The following is a 21,991-nucleotide window of genomic DNA, read 5'->3' as shown; positions in this document are numbered from 1 at the left end:
TTTATATGCATAAGCAGCGTCGGTAGTCCGCCGTAGATCGGCATTTGGCAGCGTTTCCGATCGCGAGCGACGATGGCCGGCGGAGTGGCTGATGGTAAAAGAGAACTCGGAGTAGATAAAGCAAGCCTTTGTCGACTGTGCTGATTGTAGTTGTGTCAACATCTATATCGTCTTCTCTGACTTGATCGCCCGTCACAATGGATCTCAGCCTGAACGACCTGCGCCACCTTGTCCAAACACATCCCACCATCGACAACCATGCACACAACATCTTGAGCCGAGCAGAAGTCACAAACTACGCGGTATATCCACTGGAGCATACAACGTCGGAATGCGTGGGCGCGTCTCTGTCGAGCGTGCGCAAGACGCTCCCACACCACCGGGCAGTCTCCCAGCTGTCGCGACTGTTAGAATGCGACCCGACCTGGGATGCTGTCACGGCAGCCCGTGGGAAGAGAGTCCAGGAGGACTATGAGAGCTACGTGAAGTTATGTCTCCAGGGCACCGAGATTCTACTCCTAGATGATCTCCTCCTCGACGACGGCATCGAGCCGTACACATGGCATGACCAATTCATCCCGGCCAAAACGAAGCGCATCGTTCGTATAGAAACAATCGCCGCAAGATTACTCCAGAACTACTTCACCCAGCAACCGGAACAACGCGCCAAGCTGGTTGACAACTCACAGGGGAGCGCGGCGTGTCTTCTCCAGCAGGAGCTGTCCGGGTTCAAGAAGGATTTCCTTGAAGAAATCCGTAAGTGCGTTCACGACCCCGATGTCGTCGGGTTCAAATCAGTCATTTGCTACCGGACTGGCCTCAATGTTGACCCGGATATCCTGGGCAAGATTGACGCGGTGGCATCATCGTTCCTTCGCATCATTACAAAAGGTGGCAGTTTTCGCATCGAAGACAAAAACTTCAACGACTGGCTGCTGCTGACTACCCTGGGCCTTCTTACGGAGACGAATCGAGAGACTGGCATCTCACTGCCTGTGCAATTCCACACCGGCTACGGAGACTCGGATATCAGCCTGATCCACTCAAACCCAGCGTATCTTCAACCCACCATCGAGGCGTATCCGGACGTCGATTTTGTGCTCTTGCACTCATCCTATCCATATACCCGCGAAGCCGGGTATCTAGCGACCGTCTACCACAACGTATGGCTGGACCTTGGAGTTGTGTTTCCCATGGTCAGCCGGAATGCCCAAGAGTCAATCTTACGAGATGCGTTCGATATCACGCCGACCAGTAAATTATTATGGAGCACTGATGGGCACTCCCATCCCGAAAGCTTTTTGCTAGCTAATACACAGTTTCGGGCTATGCTAGAGAAGGTATGATTGACCTTTTTAATGTCTCTGCATCTGTAGACAAGATTCACTCACCTATTTGCCAGATTCTGGTCGATTACGTCGAGAACGATGACCTCACTCTGCCCCTTGCTATTGAGGCAGCGGCCGATATTCTCTACAACAACTCCAACAAGCTGTATTCGCTCAATCTGCCGCCGATCTCGATAGCCAAGAACAGCGAGAAAACGTCGGAACTATCGCCGAGCATGACCAAGTACGAATTGAATAGACCCTTCCACCATCCAGTGCTGGATCAGCTGCTTCAGAACAACTCTGACTCATTCGTGTGGATTCAGGTGATTGATTACACGGCGACTCTACGGCTACGCATGATGCACATGTCAAACTTTCTCGAGCTGGTAAAAAAAGAACGTAGGCTGGGGCTCTCGATGGGGACTATCACCATGCTTCAGAACGACACACTGACAGACGCCGGTACCGCAACTGGGCAATATTACCTTGTTCCCGACATAGCCTCATTGCGGCCAAATATTGGCATCGAGTCGTCAAACAGTCTCAGTGTGATGACCTTTTGGCAGGACAATGCTGGTAATGAGATAGAAGGTTGTCCAAGGTCCACATTGCGCAGAATCGTAAATAAATGCGAGACCGAGCTTGGCTTGAACCTCAAATTCGGCTTCGAGATTGAAATCGTCTTCGTCAAAGCCGTCGTCAACCCAGCCAACAATGAGACTGAGGAAGTCCCTGTGACTACAAACCATGCCTGGTCGTCGATGACTACGGACACAATCCAAGTCGTCCCAGTACTTGAAGAAATCGTCCTTAAACTGAAGCAAGTCGGTATTCACATTGAACAATTCCACGCCGAGTCGTGTCCTGGGCAGTTCGAATTTGTCCTTCCACCGGAACGCCCCCTCGTGGCTGTAGACACATTAATTCAGGCGCGACAGATCATCACCAACATTGCACGACAACACGGTATACGTGCAACACTATACCCACGACCCTGGCCCAATGCTGCTGGAACCGCATCCCATGCCCACTTTTCAATCACACCGACGAACCGTGAAGACGCCTTCCTGGCCGGCATCATGCGTCATTTGGTATCGGTTTTGGCATTCTCACTGCCACAGGAAGTAAGCTATGCTCGTGTCGCTCAGGGCGTTTGGGCTGGAGGTGAATGGGTTACTTGGGGGACGGAAAATCGTGAAGCGCCAATTCGAAAGGTGTCGTCCGGTCATTGGGAGCTGAAAAGTCTCGATGGATTGGCGAATCCGTATCTTGCAATGAGTGCGCTGGTTGCGGCTGGTTACCTTGGAGTGGCCGAGAACCTGGAGCTGACGCATAAGGATTGTCATGGTATGTTTTCTTTCTGTGTTAAATTTTAGTTGCTTCGCTGAATGACGATTCCGACAGATGATGCTGCACTCATGACTCCAGCCCAACGAAAGGAATTGGGTATCACGACACCGCTCGCAAAGACACTCGATCAGTCTCTTCAAGCGCTTCAGGCCGATATGCCCTTGCAGAGAATTCTGGGTACTCGGTTTGTCAAAAACTACTGTTGCCTGAAAGAGGCTGAAAGCAAATTCCTAGCCAGCATGCCAGAACGTGTTAGGCGGCAATGGCTTATTGAGCGATACTGATTCTACCAAATATAATCTTGTTGGATATTGACCAAATGTGCTTATATCAAAGCATGGATATATGTAACATTAGACCACTCTCTCGAGCATCACTTCATCAAGGAGTCCCTCACAATCAAATCCTGTTTCTAGAAGATCTAGAGGCGCGTAGAGATTAATAAATTGACTGCAATACAATTGCTCTGCACCTTTGCCACTGCTTAGTTGCATAATCTCAGCAGTTGATGAGCTATCCGAGTGATGCTCAACAAGATCAGGAACCGTAGCTCCATTTGTTTGCTGCGAGGGAGCCTCTTCATTTGCAACGACAAGGGGCAGATCATCGTCCTGATTAATGTTAAGATCAGGGGCAAAGCTACTTTTATGACGTTCAGATACAGCTTTGAGCTCTAGCAGCATGTCCAGGCGTTGCCGGGTCTGCGCGTTACCCTTCCGTGCGATTCCGCCTAATAAATCTAAGGCAGACTCGGCGTCTGTAGAGCCTTCGTCCCCTGACTTGAACACAAGATTGACCATGACGAGAATGAGCGCAGCTGCAAATGCATGCTCGCCATCCATAAACCCGTATGTGGCGACGTTGTTCAGCTTGAAGGCATGAGTCATCATGGCCACTGTTGCTCGAGCAGAATAGATGCATTTTTCTATCACTTTGACTGCGTATGGTGTAACGCCTGTTCTCCAATTCGATGCAAGAGTTGACGAGCTGTCGGAATATGATTGCAGTTGCTTGCGGATCAGGTGGAAGATCAATGGCCGGGCTATCAGATTTATGCACTGGTGGTAGTGCAGGAACACAGAAATCGACTCACGGCGGATTGGAGAATGAAATATATTTCCATAGTCCGATATTAAACATTCCGGTAGGCTTGTGAACCATATTTCCAGACAGGAATCAATTTCCCGTACTGTCTCCATGAGCTGGAGGCTAGAATTGTGTGCCGTTCCGTAGACTCCTGTAAAGATGTGAGATCTCTCTCCCTTTCTCCTTATATTCTCTTTGAGATTGGAGTCTTACCCCTCATAGTCTGACCGAGGATCTTGGAAAGCTCTGTATACCGCGACAAAATCGTAGCCGAGTAATCGGACGACTCGGTCTCCAGGCACTGTGACGGCATATTTGTTTCAATGCCGTCCTCCTGCATCGACGATGGATTCCCGGACTTGACGCTAATGATCTGGTCCATGCTGTAAATAGACCACCAGACGCGGCGACGATGCTCGCGCTCCACGCTATCCATTGCTACCGTATTGGGAAGTTCTTGGTGTAGGCCGAGGCTGACGGCCATTCGCGAAGCTGCTCCAATCTACTCGGGTTACTATATTACTCTTTCTGAATATCCACCGGGGCCGACAAAAGGGTATACAAACATAAAGGAATGCGGCATCTCGCCTATTCAAATTCTGCATGTAGTATGCCACTAAGCCCAGCACCTCGACGAACAACACCGATGCGCCCTCGTGCAGATCTGGCAGAAAAGTGAGCGCATCATTAAAGTAGGACAAGCCCGGGGGTCCTTCATCGCCAACCCACTGATTGACAGAATAAATGGTCCCAAATGCAAAAATAGTTAGTATCTGACAGAAAACCAGTCGCGACTCCAAGTCTTCTGGGTCCGGTGGGTGCGAATAGGTCCGGGCGAGTCTATAATCGAAGTCTCCGGGGCGGAGGAAGGAGAAAATGGTGCCTATGTACATATGTTGCTTGTTGTATAGCTCCTTTGCAAACTCGTATGGTGGCAGCTGCGGCCGTCGTAGAACGGGCGAGCGTCGCGGAAACCGACTGATCGCAGGCTGAGAGGAGGGCGCATCATATACGGCGGCAGTGTCCAAAAGCTGTGCTGGCCCTTGGTATAGTGACCTCAAGACCGTGCGCCCAAAGTTATATGAGGACGAGTCGTTTGGCTTGAGCTTTTCCATGTCGAGATCCCAATACTTCTTCGAGCTAGGCTCTGAGACATCCGGCGAGGGATGCGACTTTGAGGCATCCCGTGGCCGGTCCTTATAAAAGCCTTGACATACACATCGTAAGTACACTATACTGAGATAGATGAAAGAGAAAGAGCATACATCTTCGAACTCCCGCACGGATTTCGAGCTCGTGAAGCTCCGACTGGTCTATCAGGACCTTTCTGTGCTTCCGGGTGAAGATACAGCGCTGGCCAGTCTGGATGCAATATCGACAAGAGGACACCCCCGGGTATCCGCCCTTGCATTTAGTTTTTCTCTTCCGACACACGGTACAGGCGGAATAGCTTCGCTGTGTGCTGTCAATCTCCAGCGACAGCTGGGTGGCCATTTCGGAGGCACTGTCTGTCGCCCGGTAGCAGCTCGTCTCCGCCATTGTGTATGGTAATATCATATATCTGGTCTGCTCCTGTGATTTGGAGAATGCTTCTGGAAAGAAAATGAGGGGAGGTACAGTACAGCAGACTTGCTATGTACTGCTTAGTTGCTATCTACAAGCTATGTATGGTCGATCAGCGATAAGAAAGCCCTAATCACAACCCGGGCCGGTGGACTTTCAGTAGTGATTTGATTGGCTGACCGGGTGGATATCCGGTTTCAATGCGCAAGCATGCAGTAAACTGATACCCATGCCATCCAGCGTTCCCCGCCCCCCCCTCCTCCCCCTCGTGGTGTGGTGGCATAGGTGACAATAGGGATCTTGCGCAGGTGGGTCCACAACTAAATCTTCACAACTATTACCTTTTTAGGGAGGCGGTAAACTCTACCGTTGAAACCTGAGGCCGTGATACTACACTATAAAGGAAAGAAGCTGAGCACCTATTCACATTTCACAACAGTTGGGAATATGTTCTCAACTTTATTTTACACTTAGTGCCCCCTAATAAGGCTAGATTGGTATGTTTTACTAGGATATTTCAAAGGAGTGATTTAGTATGTATTTTTACTAGTAAGTTAACTCCCATCTATTTTCTAATTTCAGAAACCTCAACACCAAAATGGCCGATTTTGAAGTTAGAGATGCACCTCAATTAGTATATAGTCTTTCTATCCTATTAACGCCAGCATTACCCCCTGCGCTTCTACTATCAAGCCCTACACTAGGCCTTACTGAGTTGTGTAGGTATAGTTGTGCAGCCGGCTGAATAACGGCCTATGTTTGTAGACAATGGTGGCGCAACTAGCAGGCTTTCTTGCCATACCCTCCACCACCAGGCGATCCTAGCAGAACTATCGTCAATCTTTGTAGAAAGAAAAAGCAGGCTCCGAGAATGGTGTTTCTCTTTCTTGCACTTACTAATAATAATCCGGTCACCCTTCTTCATTCTACACGTGTTCTTCCCACCAAGCGAGATCTCTCTCGATCCAAATTCGTCATGACGCACCCAGATATTCTCCCCAACCTGTCCAGCGTCACCACCACACATGCCGTACGGGGGAATCGTGCGTCGCTCACTAAGCACTGAGACGTCGACCTCTCGGCGGAACTCAATGTCGCGGATGCAGCCATCACCGCCTCGGTGTAGGCCTTCTCCACCGGAGTTCTTGCGAATGGAGAATTCGTGGAGAATGCAAGGGTATCGTCGCTCGAGTGATTCGGGGTCTGTGATTCGTGTGTTCGTCATGTGGACGTGGACGCCAGACTGACCAGCCCAATGCGGGCCTGCTCCAGCGCCTCCAGCGATTGTCTGGTGTTTGTGGACGTTAGTTAGAGTTCTTTTTGCTTCATGTTTGGGTAGCAATAAGGAAATCCTTCTTGCCTACCTCATAGTACCCGAAACCAGGCTCTGCAACACCATTGACAAGCTGACCGCCGTAACCGAACGTGAGATTATTACAAGTGCCCTGGAACGCGCGAAGGACAAGATCTGTCACGCGCTGAGAAGTTTCTACGTTCCCACCCACAGTCGCTGCGCCGTGCGATGGGGAAATAATGGTGCCCTCTGGCAGAATGACCTTGATGGGGGCAAGACAGCCTTGGTTGAGGGGGATGTCTTGATTGACCAAAGACCGGAGCACATATATGATTGCACTGAATGTAATGGCCTTGGGTGCATTGAGGTTACCGTATGTCTCACGGGAGGTGCCAGTGAAATCAAATGTTGCCGAGCCGTCTTCTTTGTTGATGTTGATCTTCAGAACGAGTTTAGATCCGTCGTCCATGAAATCAACTGCTTCTAATGGCAAGCCGCTAAATTGGGCGTGCACCTTGCGGAGGAGATCTCGCACCACTTTTTCTGCATTGTCTTGGATGGCATTCATGTATTTCTGGGAAGATATTAGAGAGAATTGCCACGAGAAGAGAGCGAGGAAAGGAGAGAACGATCAGGCTTACCTGTACAGTTCCAATTCCATACTCTCGGATGCATTCTTGGATCAATCTGATCCCCTTCATATTGGCCGCAACCTGTGCTTTCAGATCACTAACATTGTCAGACCACGTCCTGGGAGAACGCAAAGTCCGGTGTATGGGAGGGAACCCATGTAGCAACTGTGCTCGGCGGTCTTCTGAATGCATCTACGAAAGCGACGAGCGCAACATCACTGTGTCGGAACGGTATTTGATCCGAAAAAAAAAAAAAAGAAAAAAAAGTAACACGGAATAGGAATATTTATCTAATTATAGGCATTCTGTTCGCTTTAGATTCTTGAATGAATTGAAACGCAAAGCAAATCGAGCTGAACCCACGAGCTCCAAAATACCACCAGTCAAACGACGACAGAGAGTACAGTCTCGCACGTCAGATTTGACTGAAATTAGGCACAGCCCACAGCTTCAATCGCAGGGTGAGATGTTGCTCGTTTAACATTCATTGGAAAAAAAAAAAAAAGCTTTGTGGCTGATATTGAGGGCGATATTACAAAGATGGCCAGCCTACATCAAATGGCCTAGAAGCTCCATGCAGCAATATCGAGCAGGATAAGACTCAGTCATACAATTCCATGCCGAAACCACTGCGAACACGAAGCTCGAAATTTTTGACTGATTCTAGGGGTAGGAGACGTAAGTGCCCTCGATACTCAATTAATTACGATCGATGGTTACTTGTGATGTCAGCTGAATATCGTTCAAATATACAAGGATTCCTTGGGCCTTCATCAACGTGGGCATATAGCCAACGCGTCATTGCAGCAATGCGAGACAAGCTTGGCCAACAACAATATAAATCCCCAGAAGCGCCATTACATCTTGATGGGACTGCTTACCCTCTGAACTGGACCTCCCATCCTGCCGAAATAATCACCAAAGAGAACATGCCTTCCATGGACTATGCGCTATATCTATTGAACACTGTCAAATTTAATATTGCACAACTCTATCATCTTTTTGATGAAGAAACTTTTCTCGAGGGGCTTTATGAATACTACGATCCCTCTTCCGCTCAGTCCAGTTCCATCCACCAAAGACTTTGGTACTGCCAATATTTTCTGATTGTTGCATTTGGAAAGGCTTTTCTTGCCTAGCCCAGTCGATTTCGTGATGCTACTACTGATGCAGATTCAATAATACACGGTGCTGATTTTTTTTGTTCGGGCAATGAAGCTTCTGCCCAGTGTTCCTGAGCTATACCAAGACGCGCTTCTTTCGATTGAAATTCTGTGCGCCATTTCTTTGTATCTGCAGTCAATTGATCACCGAAATAGTGCATATACTTATGTAAGTACCAGATGAAGCATGACTTGGTGAGGTTTTGCTCCGGCTAATAATATTCTACTAGGCAGATCGGAATTGCTCTACGAATATCTTTGACGCAAGGCCTGAACTGGGAGGTGGAAAAGTCCACTATTTCTCCAGAACAATGTATACGCCGGCAATCTATCTGGTGGACTCTATATATTTTAGATCTGAAATTTTCAACGTCGATGGGTGCTCCCGTCTCTATTCATGACGAGGATGTCACGTTAAGTCTTCCGGGTCCGGACTACACCTTACACAAGCGCCGTGCGCTATCTATTCATGTTCGCATGTCGAAATTGATTTCCACTCTTCTTACCAGTGAGTATACGCGAAGTATCCGAGCAAATATAGCTGTATAACGAGTCAGTCTTACTAAGCTAGTCTGTCTGAAAGCTGTGTACGGTGCGAATTCTAGACAGAACCCATCCTTTACAAAGAGCGTTCAGGAAGTTCTTCGTCATTTAACGTGCCTTGCGCCAGAGTTGGATAAGTACTACCCGCTTGATTTGAGTCGTTCTATGCCACTATCGAGGGTTTCGGCCACGCTTCATCTATACTATCATCAGGTATGCCATTTCCCTGTTCGTTCAGAGGTCCAAACGCTGCTAATTCTAGACTGAAGTGCGTCGTACTCGCCACTAGACCAATCTTAATGAGTCTTCTTCTTTGTGAACTCCCCGACAAATTGATCGCACACTGTGGGGCCTTGATCAAAGGATGCTCTGACTCTGCCACCAAATCTGTCAAAATCCTTGGGAGGTTACGAAATGCAGATCTTCTCCGTGCGCTTCCCCTGGCGACTCTATTCCCAGACCATTGTTCCCATCAGAATTGTACCCTTTTTTGATGTCATTCCACTGACTGTATGCTTCGCAGAGCCATTCCTCCCCTTCGATCTCGAATGCACTTACTCCTGTGGTTTTGTTCTCATTCTAATATCGACGTTTTACTCTGCCTACGCGGGTACCGAGCAAAAGGCACTGGAACAAGACATTCATTTATCACAGAGACTCCTCGAGTTGATGATTGAGAGGGGGTCCGTGACGGCTAAACATCGTCTTGCTGAATTAAGTACGCTTGAGGAATTAGCGATATTGTTAGAGAGTCATCATCACCAAGAACAGACCCATCAAAGGCAGCAGCATGCTCGAGGTCTTGAGCAAACCCAAGACGAAGATATAATAACTACAGCAGACTCAATGCTGGCACTAGCTAATCCCTCCCATGGGCATCCTGATCCTACATCTGATCATCACCACCTTCAGCAACAGCGGCAGCAGCAGCATTCGGATCTCTCATCTCTATCCACAACCCATGATTTATTCGAATCAATCGACAACACCCTTATGGGCGACCTCGATCTCGCGCCCGAAGGCATTCTGGAAGTTGCGCAATTATTAGAGTGGAGTAGCAATGGGAATTTGGTGTCTGGGATGAGCCAAAGTGGTGAACTATGAGGAGTCCGTTGAATTAAATTTGCTTTCGCCAGTAAGTTTAGGATTGGCTGGGGATATGCATATCGTTGACGTGTATTTAATCAGGCCTATCAATGAATGATAGTTACGATACGTAGATTTCTGTCAACAGAAATTTTACTTCTTAGCATAACATGGAAAGCTTAAGGTGGTATAATTGCTCCCGCATCAAAAATCCGGAAACGGCAAGAAACAAATGAAAACGGAACATAATCACAAAGACAACCTTTAGTGGGATTATGGCGAGTATTCTATTCCGTCATCAATACATTACCGTGAAGTACCGATAGGCAATTTCATTATGTTTGGCTGCTTGGTTCAGCTTACATCATATTTACCTATATGGTGGTTTATATTTACGTCCACTACCTAGTCGCGACAGCTTTCTACTTGCACTTTCAAATACCTTAGAAAGACAGATCATACTTAGCAACCCTTGCCAACATGTTGGAAAACATACTTCCTCAGCAATTCGGCCTGCACGCACAGAATAGGCCTCAACAACGACATCCCATTATCACCACCGCGGTCCCGCTCAACAACATCATTGATATCCGCAGCCAACCGCAAAAGAGAGACCAGAGTCTGCGTACATTGGTACAAGAAAAAATACACGAATATGCTACGACCAAGGGCGTGACTTCCCTGCCAGACCTGCTGTTGTGGAATGAAAAGGGCCTTAAGTATTTCGAGGACGTCACTTACAGCCCTTCCTACTATTTGACCAACGAAGAGATCCACTTATTGGAGAAGAATAAGTACAAGATTGCAGCAAACATCCCGTCTGGCACCATGCTAGTTGAATTGGGAAGCGGGTAGGCTACCGTTACCTTGCTTGATGAACATATATATATCATATACTAAGCCTCAAATCTTTGGTTTAAGAAATCTCCGCAAAGTCAAGATCCTTTTAGACGCGCTAGAGGAGCTAGGTCGTGATGTTGATTATTATGCCTTGGATGTGTCCCATCGAGAGCTCCTACGGACCCTAGCGCTCGTTCCTCCAGGCCATTTCAACCATATTCGCTGCTTCGGACTGCTTGGCACCTACGACGATGGACGCGATTGGCTCCAAAGACCGGAGGTGCAAGGGCGCCCCAAGACTATACTATCCCTCGGATCGACTTTGGGTAGCTTCCAGCGCGCTGATGTCGCCGAATTCCTCGCCAGCTTCTGTGCATCCAGCGGTAGTGGCGGTGATCACAGGAATCCGTCGTTTCTAGTCGGACTTGACGGATGCAAGAATGCACGGCGAGTTTTGAAGGCATACAACGATGAACAGGGCATAAATCGACGATTCGTCAAGAATGGACTGCATCGAGCAAATCAAATCTTGGGCTACGACGCGTTCGACCTCAGCCGCTGGAAGGTAACTGGAGGTTGGGATGAGCAGAATGGCAGCCACAACCAATATTATTATCCCGCGGTTGACACGTACCTTGACAGCAGAGATGCGACAGGCAAAATAGTGAAAAGTAGTGTCCCTGCTGGGCGAAAGTTGCTGGCGGTTCAGAGTTATAAATATGATTGGGACGATCAGGCCGAGCTTGTTCGGAGAGCAGGGTTGGATGTTGTGGACTGTTGGGCATCTGAGGAGGATTATAGTGAGTCTGTCTGCATGCTAGTTTTCTACGTGACCCCCATTTCTAACAATTGCTGCAGGCCTGCTTTTTCTTCAATGATCTCGTAGATAGTTGTTAGACTAGAAGTTAGGAAAAAAAAAACAACCCGCAAAAATGAACAAAAACTGGATTTGTTGTTGTTTTTCTCGCTCACAATGACGTTGATAACCCAAAGCGGAAATTGAGTCACATGATCTTCGTCTAGCATAGCAAATAGACTCATTCGTACTCGTTTTGATTTTGTGTCTTTATTGTTTAGAATTTGATCATAGACTTTGGTAAAATGAACAATACTTCGACGACAGACCTGTTAATTATTGGAGCCGGCCCAGCCGGCCTGATGGCAGCCTGCTGGGCGTCTCAGTTCAGCGACATGTCAACGCGCATAATCGACCAGAAGCCCGGTCGGACACAGAGAGGCCACGCAGATGGGCTGCACAGTCGGACTTTGGAAATCCTGGACAGTTTTGGCATTGCCGATCGTATTCTGCGACAGGCTGTGGGTGATTTTGAAATGTGTTACTGGGTATGTATGTGTACGTACAAGCATCTCGGCGAAAGTACCGCTGCTAATTCACATATATCCACGGATCCAAAATGACCTTTACAGAACCACAATAGCGAAACCAGTCATATAGAAAGGGGCAAAAGGTCGCTGTCTCAGCCGAGATATCTATCAAGGCTCAGCCAGGTTTTGCTTAATCAGGGTCTCATCGAGGGTGCCCTCCTTAATTACTTGAATGAAGAGAGACGAATTGATGTAGAATGGCAGAAAAAAGGGGAAATAATCGACATACTGCCCGCAACCGACGATAACTTCAACGTGAAGGTAAAAGTCAGGGACCTGTCAGAAGGTATTACTTCTTTTGCTTGTTCTTCTTGCTGTCAATATATTGTGTACTAAGCCTATTCTTAGAAAGCAACACCACGGAAATAATACGCGCACAGTACGTTATCGCCTGTGATGGTGCTCAAAGCTCGACGAGAGAGCAGCAGGAAGTTCCAATGGAGAGCCACTCGGAGGAATCGATCTGGGGCGTGCTAGACATTGTACCTATAACTAATTTCCGTACGTCTCTTTATTTTATTTCAACTCCCTTCATGAGCGTTTCCGATGGTTTATTGACGAAGCAAATATCAGCCGACATTCGCCAATCTTGTGTGATCCAGTCTGAGAGGTCTGGCCAAATCATGACCGCGCCACGAGAGAATCGGCTTCTGAGAATGTACATTCAACTAAATTGGAACGGTAACTCACAGAGAGGAAAGCGACGTGAATCTCCTGAGAGCTTGGTAAAAATCGCTGCAGAAGCCATTCAACCATACCATCTGACGTTTCGGCATTGTGACTGGTGGTCTATATACAAGGTACGTTTTACTCTTTCATTGCACGCATGCTCTTGATGTGCTGATGATAGTACCTTGCAAAAGGTCAAACAACGTCTAGTCAAGCGCTATCGAGTACAGGATCGGTAAGACAATCAATCAATTTACAACGAATGAGAGCTGTACAAACTAACAAAACAAAACAAAAAAGAATATTCTTAGCTGGTGATGCCGCTCACATGCATTCGCCCATGGCTGGTCAGGGAATGAACATCTCCATGCAAGACACGTACAACCTCGCATGGAAAATTGGCTCTGTAATCACCCGAAAAGCGCACCCGTCCATCCTCGACACGTATCAAGAAGAACGACACCCAGTCGCCCAAGAACTGATGGAATTGGACAACCTCATCCTCCAAGCATACAAGCAATCAGACCCCAGGTGCGAAGAGGTCGAGAAGGTTCGCGAAAAGTACGCCGGATTCATCACTGGAACTCGCATTACATATCCGCCAAGTATCCTCACTGCTCAGCGAAAGAACATTGATTCTCATGTTACAGTCGGAATGCGTTTGGATCCTTTCGACCACCTAGTCGCTAACCACGCAAGCGGATCAAGTATACAAATAAGAGATCTCCTTCGCAGCCCTGGCGCATTGTGGAGATTGATCATTTTTCCGGGGGACCTGCGAGAGGAACAAAAGATGGAGAAGCTGCGTCATTTTGCTGCCTCATCCTTTGCTGAAAACTTGCTCCCAAAACTCAGAGACAGATCTTGCTTGGAGATTATTCTTGTTCATTCCAGCCCGCGACTATGTATAGACTTTTTCGATATTCCCGATATCTTTCGACCATTTGACGAGACCTTTGGTTACGAGTATGAGAAGATATTTACTGATTATGGTAGCCACAACTCGGTACCTTGCCATAGTCAAGCCGATGAAAGGAATGAAGCAAGCGAGTTCTGTATACTATGCCGTCCAGACCAGCATGTTGCATGGGCGGGTGGAATGAACGAGATGGACGACCTAGAGAATTTTCTAGCTCCCATATTTGTATAAATTAGTCGATATACATGTGATCGTGTAGAGGGTAACGCAAAATCTCATTTGACGATACTATCTAGGGTTTCCTAGGTATTTGGGATGTTTCGTCTATAAATATTTCTAGAAATCAACCTAAAGATCTCGGTTTTAGTAGGCCTATACGTAGGCCTGCAGAATCTCATCATAGTAAACATAAGCCTGTCCACTTGGTGGCTCGATACTGGCCCAAGTATCTGCTGGCCACCACGGACCGGCCGCCCACCAAACAGCTCCAAGCCAAACATCATTGTTTGCTGTGAGATGGTCCAACATTCCCGTTACAGCGTCTTCGCACACCGAATTCGGTCCACCGGCGTATTCCCCTAGGATACCCAGCTTCCCATTCGACTTCAACCAAGCTGTTGCACCCTCGACTCGCTCAACCCCAATAGTCGACGAGACACATGTCGCACTCGTGCCAGATCCGTCGGAGTCAAGATATTGATGCATTTCATAGATTAGCAAGTCCTCGGGATCATCCAGGTCCTTGAGGGCGTCATTGGTAGTGTTCCATGTCCATGCTCCCGTCCAGCTATTTCCTTCGGCGAAGATATACTGCGTTGTCGCGCCGGCGCCCCGAATGCCATCGATAGCTGCCTGGTTCAAGTCAAAGACTAGGGTTTCATCCATATCATGATACTCGTTGTTTGTGTCGAAGATCTTTTGCTTGTCAGTCCAATTCCTGAACTCGAGGGAAGAAGAGAAGTGTACGTACCACGTTCGAATTGTCCTTGAAAGCGGTTGCCATGTTAGACCAGAACGTCTGGAAAGCCGTAGTATCGGTGATGATGCTGCCATTATATCTGCCATAATTGTGAGCATCGAGCACGGCATATGCCCCATTTTCCGTGATGTAGTTGACTGCAACTGAGTAGTTGGTCAAGTATGCCTCATCCAAAGCCGCGTCAACAGAGCCCTGTGCCATTCGTTCCATGGCAAATGGAATACGGAAAATGTTGAAGCCCTGACTGATGAATTCCTGTTTGTGCCATCAGATCAGACATTTGCGTCTCTGAGGAGGATATGGGCAGAAAACATACACCAATTGTCGTCGTATCCGCAAAAGTGAAATCTACACCCCAAGTACCGGGCATCGCCGTTCCGAATTCTGCGCACGATTCATCAACGCCGAACCATTGCAACTTTCCACCACTGGTGCTAGTCGCTGTGCTTGCCGCTGAGGTTGAAGTTGCTGAGGATGTCGTAGAAGAGGTCGTGGTGGTCAAAGTACTAGAAGATGGTAGACATTGGGAGTAATATTCGCTGAGAAATGTGCATGTCCATCCAGACACGCAGGTGGTTGCACCAGTCCAGCTCTCCCCACCACATTGGCCATATCCAGACTGCTGAGCCTGAACGGACGTGGCGGCTAGTATAGCAATGCTAGCTATGCCTGCGATCGTTGCTGTACGTTTCATGGCTTTTGGTACTCAGGCGCTCTCTAGTATCTTGCAAGCATGTATAGATTATAAACAGGAAATATGGGGATCTTTATAGTCATCAATCATATTGTGAGATCTGAGACGACGGAATATCGCTCGAAACCCCAAGCCAGGGTGTCTGATATCCCTGATACGCGACGTTTACCTAGCCATTTCGGGTAATATCGCGGTTTCAGAGCACATACTCAATGTCACCCTAATAAACTTGTCACGTCTTAGCAATACTTCCGGAACATGGGTGTAGTGAATGAGACGTTTGGTGGAAATTTTAACTTATTATTCCGTGAAACATGAAGAGCTAACGCAGGTTTGACTAGGAGAATTTCAAAAGATTCGGATTTGATTACAACAGGAGTTTCCGAAACAGTGTCAAGAATCCTACAGCAAAGCATACCTTACACTCACCCAAGTTTTGCTCGTGAATAAATGGGTTGGCCGACTTTCCGCGGCTGTCATTCGTTTCAGCGCACAGCCCCGAAGAACTCTTCATAACAAGCTATGAATAGAGCTATGTATTACTCGGGTGATCTGGAATAACAGCTAGAACTGATGTGATAAGTGCATTTCTATGTTCCTGTCGTGCATGAACGACGAACAAATTTATGGACGTTGTTCGTCTTCAAGAGGTAAAGACAATGAAAGCTCCCCGTCGTTCGCGAGTCGATACAAGATCTCGCTACTAGTACTGAATTCTACTAGAATAGGCCTCGTATCACAAGTGAAGTTTTTATCTTTCCTTGAAGATATCCTATCGACAGCGTGGCTGTTAATAAAATAACCAGCGTAATGGTCGATGACCATGAAAAGCATAGGAAAGACATCGCTCCCATTCAGTTGTCTTGGGTACCTTGGTGCATATATAGATATGACCAATCTAGGCTGTGGTAGTTATGAACAGCTTGTAGCCGACGTATTCAAAATATCTGTATGCCCTAAGCCCTTAGAGTATTTAACTATACATTGGACCAGGAGGTGCTGAACGTTTACCTTGACTCAATACATATTGACGAATTGAGCCAGAGACCAGGTGCACTCGGAGATTGTACGATGTAAATCTAAGAAAAGCTACCTCGACTAAAAATGTAGAACTATTACTTGGTTAGAATGCGCACGTACCCCGATCGATTGGGCTTGGTTACCTTATTTATGCTGACTAGTAAGAGCCTCATTCTTAGATACCTGCTACAAGATTATAAACAAGAAAGTCTCCACAACCATAAACATAGTCGGCAGGGCGTTGCGTCTATCCAGTAGGACATAGTATGTATTGTCGCGTGAACATCTAGGTATTTGTTTTGTCAGAGGAGGTTAAGAAACTTCTCTTGTCCTTGATGCTTTGTTCAGAGGGTTTCAATGAATATATATATATACAAGTCTTCGATATCGAACGCATGTAGTTTCTTAGTTCATATATTAGACCAATCTAATAGATTGAATTGAGCCTTGGGTTCGGCAAATTTTATGTAGCCCCTGCAGGTACGCAAGACTCAATGAGCTGTCCACTCTATATCTAGACATGCAATGTCAATGCCTAGACATTATTACATAAGTACATAGTCTGGCATACAAATGCTTGGTCCGATCTGTTGTGGCGAGATTGGTCAATATATAGATCTTAGCTACCGGAGTAGCGATTGTCGTCTTGTAAATGGGCATATCTATTCTGGATGGCTTTCTAGAATAATGAATAATAAATCAGCGCTTACTAAAGTCATGGTCCGTTTCTACTAGAAAATAGCGAATATACTGATAAGTAAGTGGATGTTAATCGGCCGTGAGATTTGTCTGCTTCATGCGTCTCCAACAACGAGGCGGGGAAAATGTACACCAGCAAAACGCAACGGCAAATACCTACTCTTGTATGGAGCATGCATTGATAACAAAGTCCCCTAGTAGTGGCTAGTCATGCAGCGTGTTGTGGTGAATTCCCCTCGAATATTGCGCGATATGCTCACCGCGATCACGAATGTCCGAGCAGCAGGCATTAGCTTCGTGGATAATCATCTTTAAGTATGATTTTACTCCGTAGCCTAGCTTGTACGTACATATCAAGTGAGCTCTCTGAGCCTAGCTCTTGTTAATTAAGGGTATTATCTTTCCATGGCATAAATTGCGTGATTTCCTACGCTTATCGTTATAAGAGCTTGTACTTCTGCCCGTCCGCGGAGAATCAAAAGTCACAACATGTGGACACAATGGCCGACCAACCCGTATACGGAGATGTCGCGGCCAAGCAGAGACCGTCATGGAAGAGCTACTTCTGGGATACGCTGGATCTTTCAAAGGAGGAACGCTGGCTGCTGTTCAAGCTAGATGCGTGCGTGCTCACCTTTTCCTCGGTAAGCACCAAAAACACCCGAATATCAGCATGCACAGAACACTGACTCGAGTAGATCGGCTACTTCCTCAAATACCTTGACTTGAACAATATCACAAATGCCTATCTCAGTGGCATGGAGGAGGATTTGGAAATGTACGGGAATCAGCTTGTCACCAGCACCACCATATTTACCATTGGCTACGTGATCGGACAAGTCCCGTGTAACCTGCTATTGACTCGAGTGTCACCGCGTTGGGTGATTCCCTCAGTACGTGTCTCACACTGTCCTCCAATGAACTTGTCAATATTAACATGATTGCAGCTCGAGGTGGGTTGGGGTATAGCGGTCATCTGCATGTCCAGCGTAAAATCATACCAGGCTCTTTATGCTCTTCGCTTCTTGGTGGGCATTTTTGAGTACGTTTGCCCCTAACTGTCGTTATGCCTAGATTAACAACTGATTTGGTAGATCCGGCTTTTACCCTGGCATACATTACATGCTAGGCTCGTGGTACAAACCGTCTGAGATTGGCAAGCGGGCAATGATCTTCTGGCTTGCTGGAACGGTGGGCCAGTTATTTAGCGGTTTCCTACAGTCTGCTGCTTATACGAATCTGGACGGAGTAGATGGACGCGCGGGCTGGAGATGGCTGTTCATCATTGACGGCATCATAACCTTTCCTCTGGCAGTAGCTGGGTATCTTTTCTTTCCCAATCTACCCCAGAGCGGAATAAAAACATGGTACATTACTGAAGAGGAACATGAACTTTCCATTCAGAGAATGAAGTCCATTGGACGCGTAGGAAAGGCGCCTTGGACGAGGCACAAAGTTATAGCACTGCTCACAAGCTGGCACACGTACCTCCTACGTAAGATTTCCTCCCTCAAGATTTCTGGTCCTTGCATCTATTGACCGACTGACCGATTCTAGCTCTATTGTATATCTTATGGAATAACGGGGGTCCTCAAGCTGCCATGGGATACTGGTTGAAGAGCTTCGATAAAGATCCTCCACCAGTCCCAGGGACTTACTTTTCTATACCACAAATAAACAACTGTGAGTAAAATGTCAAAATTATGCTGTTGCATCCGTTCAGTTTCTAATCATGCGAAGTACCCAATGTCACATCCGCTATTTTCATTGTCATGGCTTTAATCTGGGCCTGGCTTTCCGATGGTGTTCTTCGTGGAGCTCGATGGCCATTCATATACATTGGCGCGGTCATAACCGTAGGTTCTTGTGTTTGAAATACCGCCATGCTTCATCTAAACTGACGTATTTGAACTTATCCAGCTGTTATTCTCCGTTCTCCTGCGCCAAATGCCCTTGTACGAGAACATCCATGGTCGCATGGTGGTCTATTGGCTCAGTAATATTGGAGTAAGTAAATTCATTTCTAAAGTCGCGGTAATCTATTGCTCATCTATATTTGATAGTTTGGAGCTGGCCCACTTATACTCACTTGGATAAATGAAATATGTACTGCCGATACAGAAAAAAGAGCACTCCTTGTCGCACTGGCCAATGATCTTGCCTATGTCGTGCAGGCTGTCGTAAGTAACATTCTCAATTTTATCATCACATCTTAGCTAAATACTGTCTAGGCCCCGAATTTCGTATGGAAAACGACAGACTTTCCTGCTGCCAAAAAAGGGTACCTGTGGTCAATTGTCCTTCAGGTTTTGTTGAGTAAGTTTGCCATTCCTCGTCACGACGATAACCCTAAAACTAACGTCCGTGCCAGTTGTTTTGACTGCTGTCATTCAGTTTCTACTCTGGTATGATTCGCGAAAGGAGAAGACATCGGCGAAACTCAATGCCAATGATATTGAGGCGGATTCCGAGGACCTAGTTCCTAACCCGCCGAAGAAGCCGGATGATAAGGTTGTTATTGGTACCTCGCGAGAAGTACCGAGTTTGGAACACGATGTTTGAGAAAGATGATGTTAACTAGTTATGTTGAGAAACATGGACCTGTATACACTCATCTACGCGAGCTAGATAACGGCTTTGGAGGACTGAATTCAGAGAAAGTAAAAGTAGTATGTTCAACAGAAATTGGGTACTCAGTCTATGCCTTGGTGAATTGCAACCAACGTAACAGAAAAGTCCCTTCTGGCTTCAACTATTTACATGAGCCTTGTCTAGACACCGGGATACAGGGTTCCAATCAGCGTAGAGGAAACTCAGTGGAAGTCAATAAACCACATACAAGGCCATCTGCCTGCGAGTTCTGCATAAAATATAGCAATAGACGAATGCCCCTACTGAGGCCATTTCCGGCGTAGATTCTGCCTTGCAACCCAATGGTAGGGGACATGTTAGATGATTGGATGAGACCCCGGTAATTCTGCAAGCACGCATCGTTGCTTTTGCCGGCGCACAGCCACGGGGCAGTGAGAGTCGGCAACACAAAAAACAAACAAGAAAACGGACAGTCCGAATCCTGACTTTCGGGGCCTGTTCGGCGGGATATCACTATAACCGAATTTGACTTCATTCCGCACGCCCGAAGATGAACGACGAAAGACGTTTCGAGCCCGAAGAGTATCCGGCTGCAAAGCGACCGAAGTTTTCCCGTCAAGAGAATCCTCCCACGCCGCAACATGACTATTATACCATCGCCTGGATCTGCGCCCTGCACATAGAGATGGCAGCTGCCCAGGCGATGCTTGATGAGGTTCACAAAGTCCCGTTTCGGAACGCAGACGATACCAACAGCTACGTGTTGGGAAGCATCAAGGGACATAACATCGTTATCGCAGGCTTACCGGAAAGTCAGTACGGAACAAACAACGCGGCAACCGTGGCGACGAACCTAAAACGAAGCTTTTCTGGGATTCGTATGGCCCTGATGGTTGGAATCGGCGGTGGCGTGCCAACCAAAGAGGATATCCGCCTAGGGGACGTCGTTGTTGGCACGAGGATAATGCAATATGATCTTGGGAAGATTGTGGCAGACGGAAAGTTTGAGCGCTCAGCTGTTCCCAGGATTCAACACCAGTTCCTTGGAACAGCTTTGACGAGTCTCCGGGCGAAACACGAACTGGGCCCCAGCAGAGTCCCATCCATTTTACAACAGAAACTAGAGGCTCACGTAAACTATAGTCGACCATCCGGGCCAGATCGTCTCTTTCAGTCGACATACGAACATGATTCACAAACATCGAGTTGTGACACATGTGACGAGTCAAAACTAATACCCCGAAGCAGACGACCACCGGACACTATCAAGATTCACCACGGCGGTATTGCTTCAGGAAATCAAGTCATGAAGCATGGCGCTACCCGAGACAATGTTGCTCGGGAACTGGATGTCATATGTTTTGAAATGGAAGCTGCAGGCCTTATGGATATTATCCCATGTCTTCCAATCCGGGGTATCTGCGATTATTCGGATTCGCATAAGAACAAGGAATGGCAACGATATGCCGCAGCAACAGCGGCCGCATATGCAAGGGAATTGATCGAAGAGCTTCCTGTGAGCGAAAGGCACACAGTAGTCACTTCGGTGCCCAATTCCGGTAAGTTAGTCTAATTGCGGCTGCACTTCATTTGCTTCATCACTGCTTATACCCAATGTCCAGATCAAGACACGAATGAAAATCACCGACAGCGGCTTATGAAGTCCCTCGAATTCAAGCAAATGGAATCTCGCAGAATGACAATTGAGAATAACCACACAAAAACATGCCAATGGCTTCTTAACCATCGCGATTATAAAACATGGCTTGATCCCGCCAGATTAGCACAGCACCGTGGATTTCTGTGGATTAGTGGCAAGCCTGGTGCGGGCAAGTCGACTATCATGAAGTTTGCTTACTCGAATATGAGAAGAAAAAGTCGCCTGAATGCCAAAACCGCCTCATTTTTCTTTAATGCTCGCGGCGAATCCCTCGAAAAGTCGAGCTTAGGGATGTATCGCTCACTACTGCTCCAACTGCTCCGTGAATACCCCGACCTCCAACAGTCCTAGACGATCCTGACATTCTTCGCTACAGTGAAGAGGGCTGTCCTCCCCTAAATATTCTCAAAGATCTGTTTAACAACGCTATCTCTGGTCTAGGTCAACGTCGATTTACTTGTTTTATTGATGCCCTCGACGAGTGC

General features: G+C 47.2%; 7 protein-coding genes across 7 annotated transcripts, besides 2 other annotated features; 4 read left to right on the top strand and 3 right to left on the bottom strand.

Annotated features, from left to right (window-relative positions):
• Positions 1–197: 197 nt before the first annotated feature.
• UA08_03119 (Protein fluG) lies at positions 198–2,965 on the top strand (the record flags this gene model as incomplete). The annotated part of the gene is made up of 3 exons (XM_020265854.1): positions 198–1,340; positions 1,403–2,678; positions 2,736–2,965. The coding sequence occupies 3 exons, from the start codon at positions 198–200 to the stop codon at positions 2,963–2,965; spliced, it is 2,649 nt and encodes an 882-aa protein (XP_020121025.1).
• A 69-nt stretch (positions 2,966–3,034) lies between these two features.
• On the bottom strand, positions 3,035–5,306 carry UA08_03118 (hypothetical protein; the record flags this gene model as incomplete). The annotated part of the gene is made up of 4 exons (XM_020265843.1): positions 3,035–3,918; positions 3,981–4,269; positions 4,334–4,974; positions 5,033–5,306. The coding sequence occupies 4 exons, from the start codon at positions 5,304–5,306 to the stop codon at positions 3,035–3,037; spliced, it is 2,088 nt and encodes a 695-aa protein (XP_020121135.1).
• An 804-nt stretch (positions 5,307–6,110) lies between these two features.
• Positions 6,111–7,325, bottom strand: UA08_03117 (hypothetical protein; the record flags this gene model as incomplete). The annotated part of the gene is made up of 4 exons (XM_020265832.1): positions 6,111–6,151; positions 6,228–6,618; positions 6,695–7,198; positions 7,266–7,325. The coding sequence occupies 4 exons, from the start codon at positions 7,323–7,325 to the stop codon at positions 6,111–6,113; spliced, it is 996 nt and encodes a 331-aa protein (XP_020121133.1).
• An 860-nt stretch (positions 7,326–8,185) lies between these two features.
• UA08_03116 (hypothetical protein) lies at positions 8,186–10,066 on the top strand (the record flags this gene model as incomplete). Its single annotated transcript, XM_020265821.1, has 5 exons — positions 8,186–8,343; positions 8,556–8,588; positions 8,650–8,732; positions 8,775–8,927; positions 9,486–10,066. 5 exons carry the CDS (start codon positions 8,186–8,188, stop codon positions 10,064–10,066), a joined length of 1,008 nt encoding a protein of 335 aa, XP_020121139.1.
• Positions 10,067–10,528: 462 nt separating this feature from the next.
• UA08_03115 (hypothetical protein) lies at positions 10,529–14,093 on the top strand (the record flags this gene model as incomplete). The annotated part of the gene is made up of 7 exons (XM_020265810.1): positions 10,529–10,899; positions 10,970–11,688; positions 11,979–12,232; positions 12,317–12,560; positions 12,623–13,074; positions 13,138–13,178; positions 13,244–14,093. The coding sequence occupies 7 exons, from the start codon at positions 10,529–10,531 to the stop codon at positions 14,091–14,093; spliced, it is 2,931 nt and encodes a 976-aa protein (XP_020121140.1).
• A 141-nt stretch (positions 14,094–14,234) lies between these two features.
• UA08_03114 (Endoglucanase 3) lies at positions 14,235–15,535 on the bottom strand (the record flags this gene model as incomplete). Its single annotated transcript, XM_020265799.1, has 3 exons — positions 14,235–14,777; positions 14,833–15,096; positions 15,158–15,535. The coding sequence occupies 3 exons, from the start codon at positions 15,533–15,535 to the stop codon at positions 14,235–14,237; spliced, it is 1,185 nt and encodes a 394-aa protein (XP_020121138.1).
• A 2,219-nt stretch (positions 15,536–17,754) lies between these two features.
• UA08_03113 (hypothetical protein) lies at positions 17,755–19,816 on the top strand (the record flags this gene model as incomplete). The annotated part of the gene is made up of 10 exons (XM_020265788.1): positions 17,755–17,898; positions 17,953–18,147; positions 18,202–18,296; positions 18,349–18,749; positions 18,812–18,937; positions 18,995–19,110; positions 19,175–19,261; positions 19,318–19,434; positions 19,486–19,570; positions 19,626–19,816. 10 exons carry the CDS (start codon positions 17,755–17,757, stop codon positions 19,814–19,816), a joined length of 1,557 nt encoding a protein of 518 aa, XP_020121366.1.
• A 678-nt stretch (positions 19,817–20,494) lies between these two features.
• Positions 20,495–20,857: a repeat region (Identified by RepeatMasker using a combination of RepBase library and repeat library created with RepeatScout).
• Positions 20,858–21,115: 258 nt separating this feature from the next.
• Positions 21,116–21,350: a repeat region (Identified by RepeatMasker using a combination of RepBase library and repeat library created with RepeatScout).
• Between the last annotated feature and the right edge of the window lie 641 nt (positions 21,351–21,991).

The sequence above is a fragment of the Talaromyces atroroseus genome, assembly GCF_001907595.1.
Source record: "Talaromyces atroroseus strain IBT 11181 chromosome Unknown scaffold_3, whole genome shotgun sequence".
NCBI classification, from domain to species: Eukaryota; Fungi; Ascomycota; class Eurotiomycetes; order Eurotiales; family Trichocomaceae; genus Talaromyces; species Talaromyces atroroseus.
The sequence above is the reverse complement of the archived record's forward strand: the minus strand, read 5'-3'. Positions and strand labels throughout refer to the sequence as shown.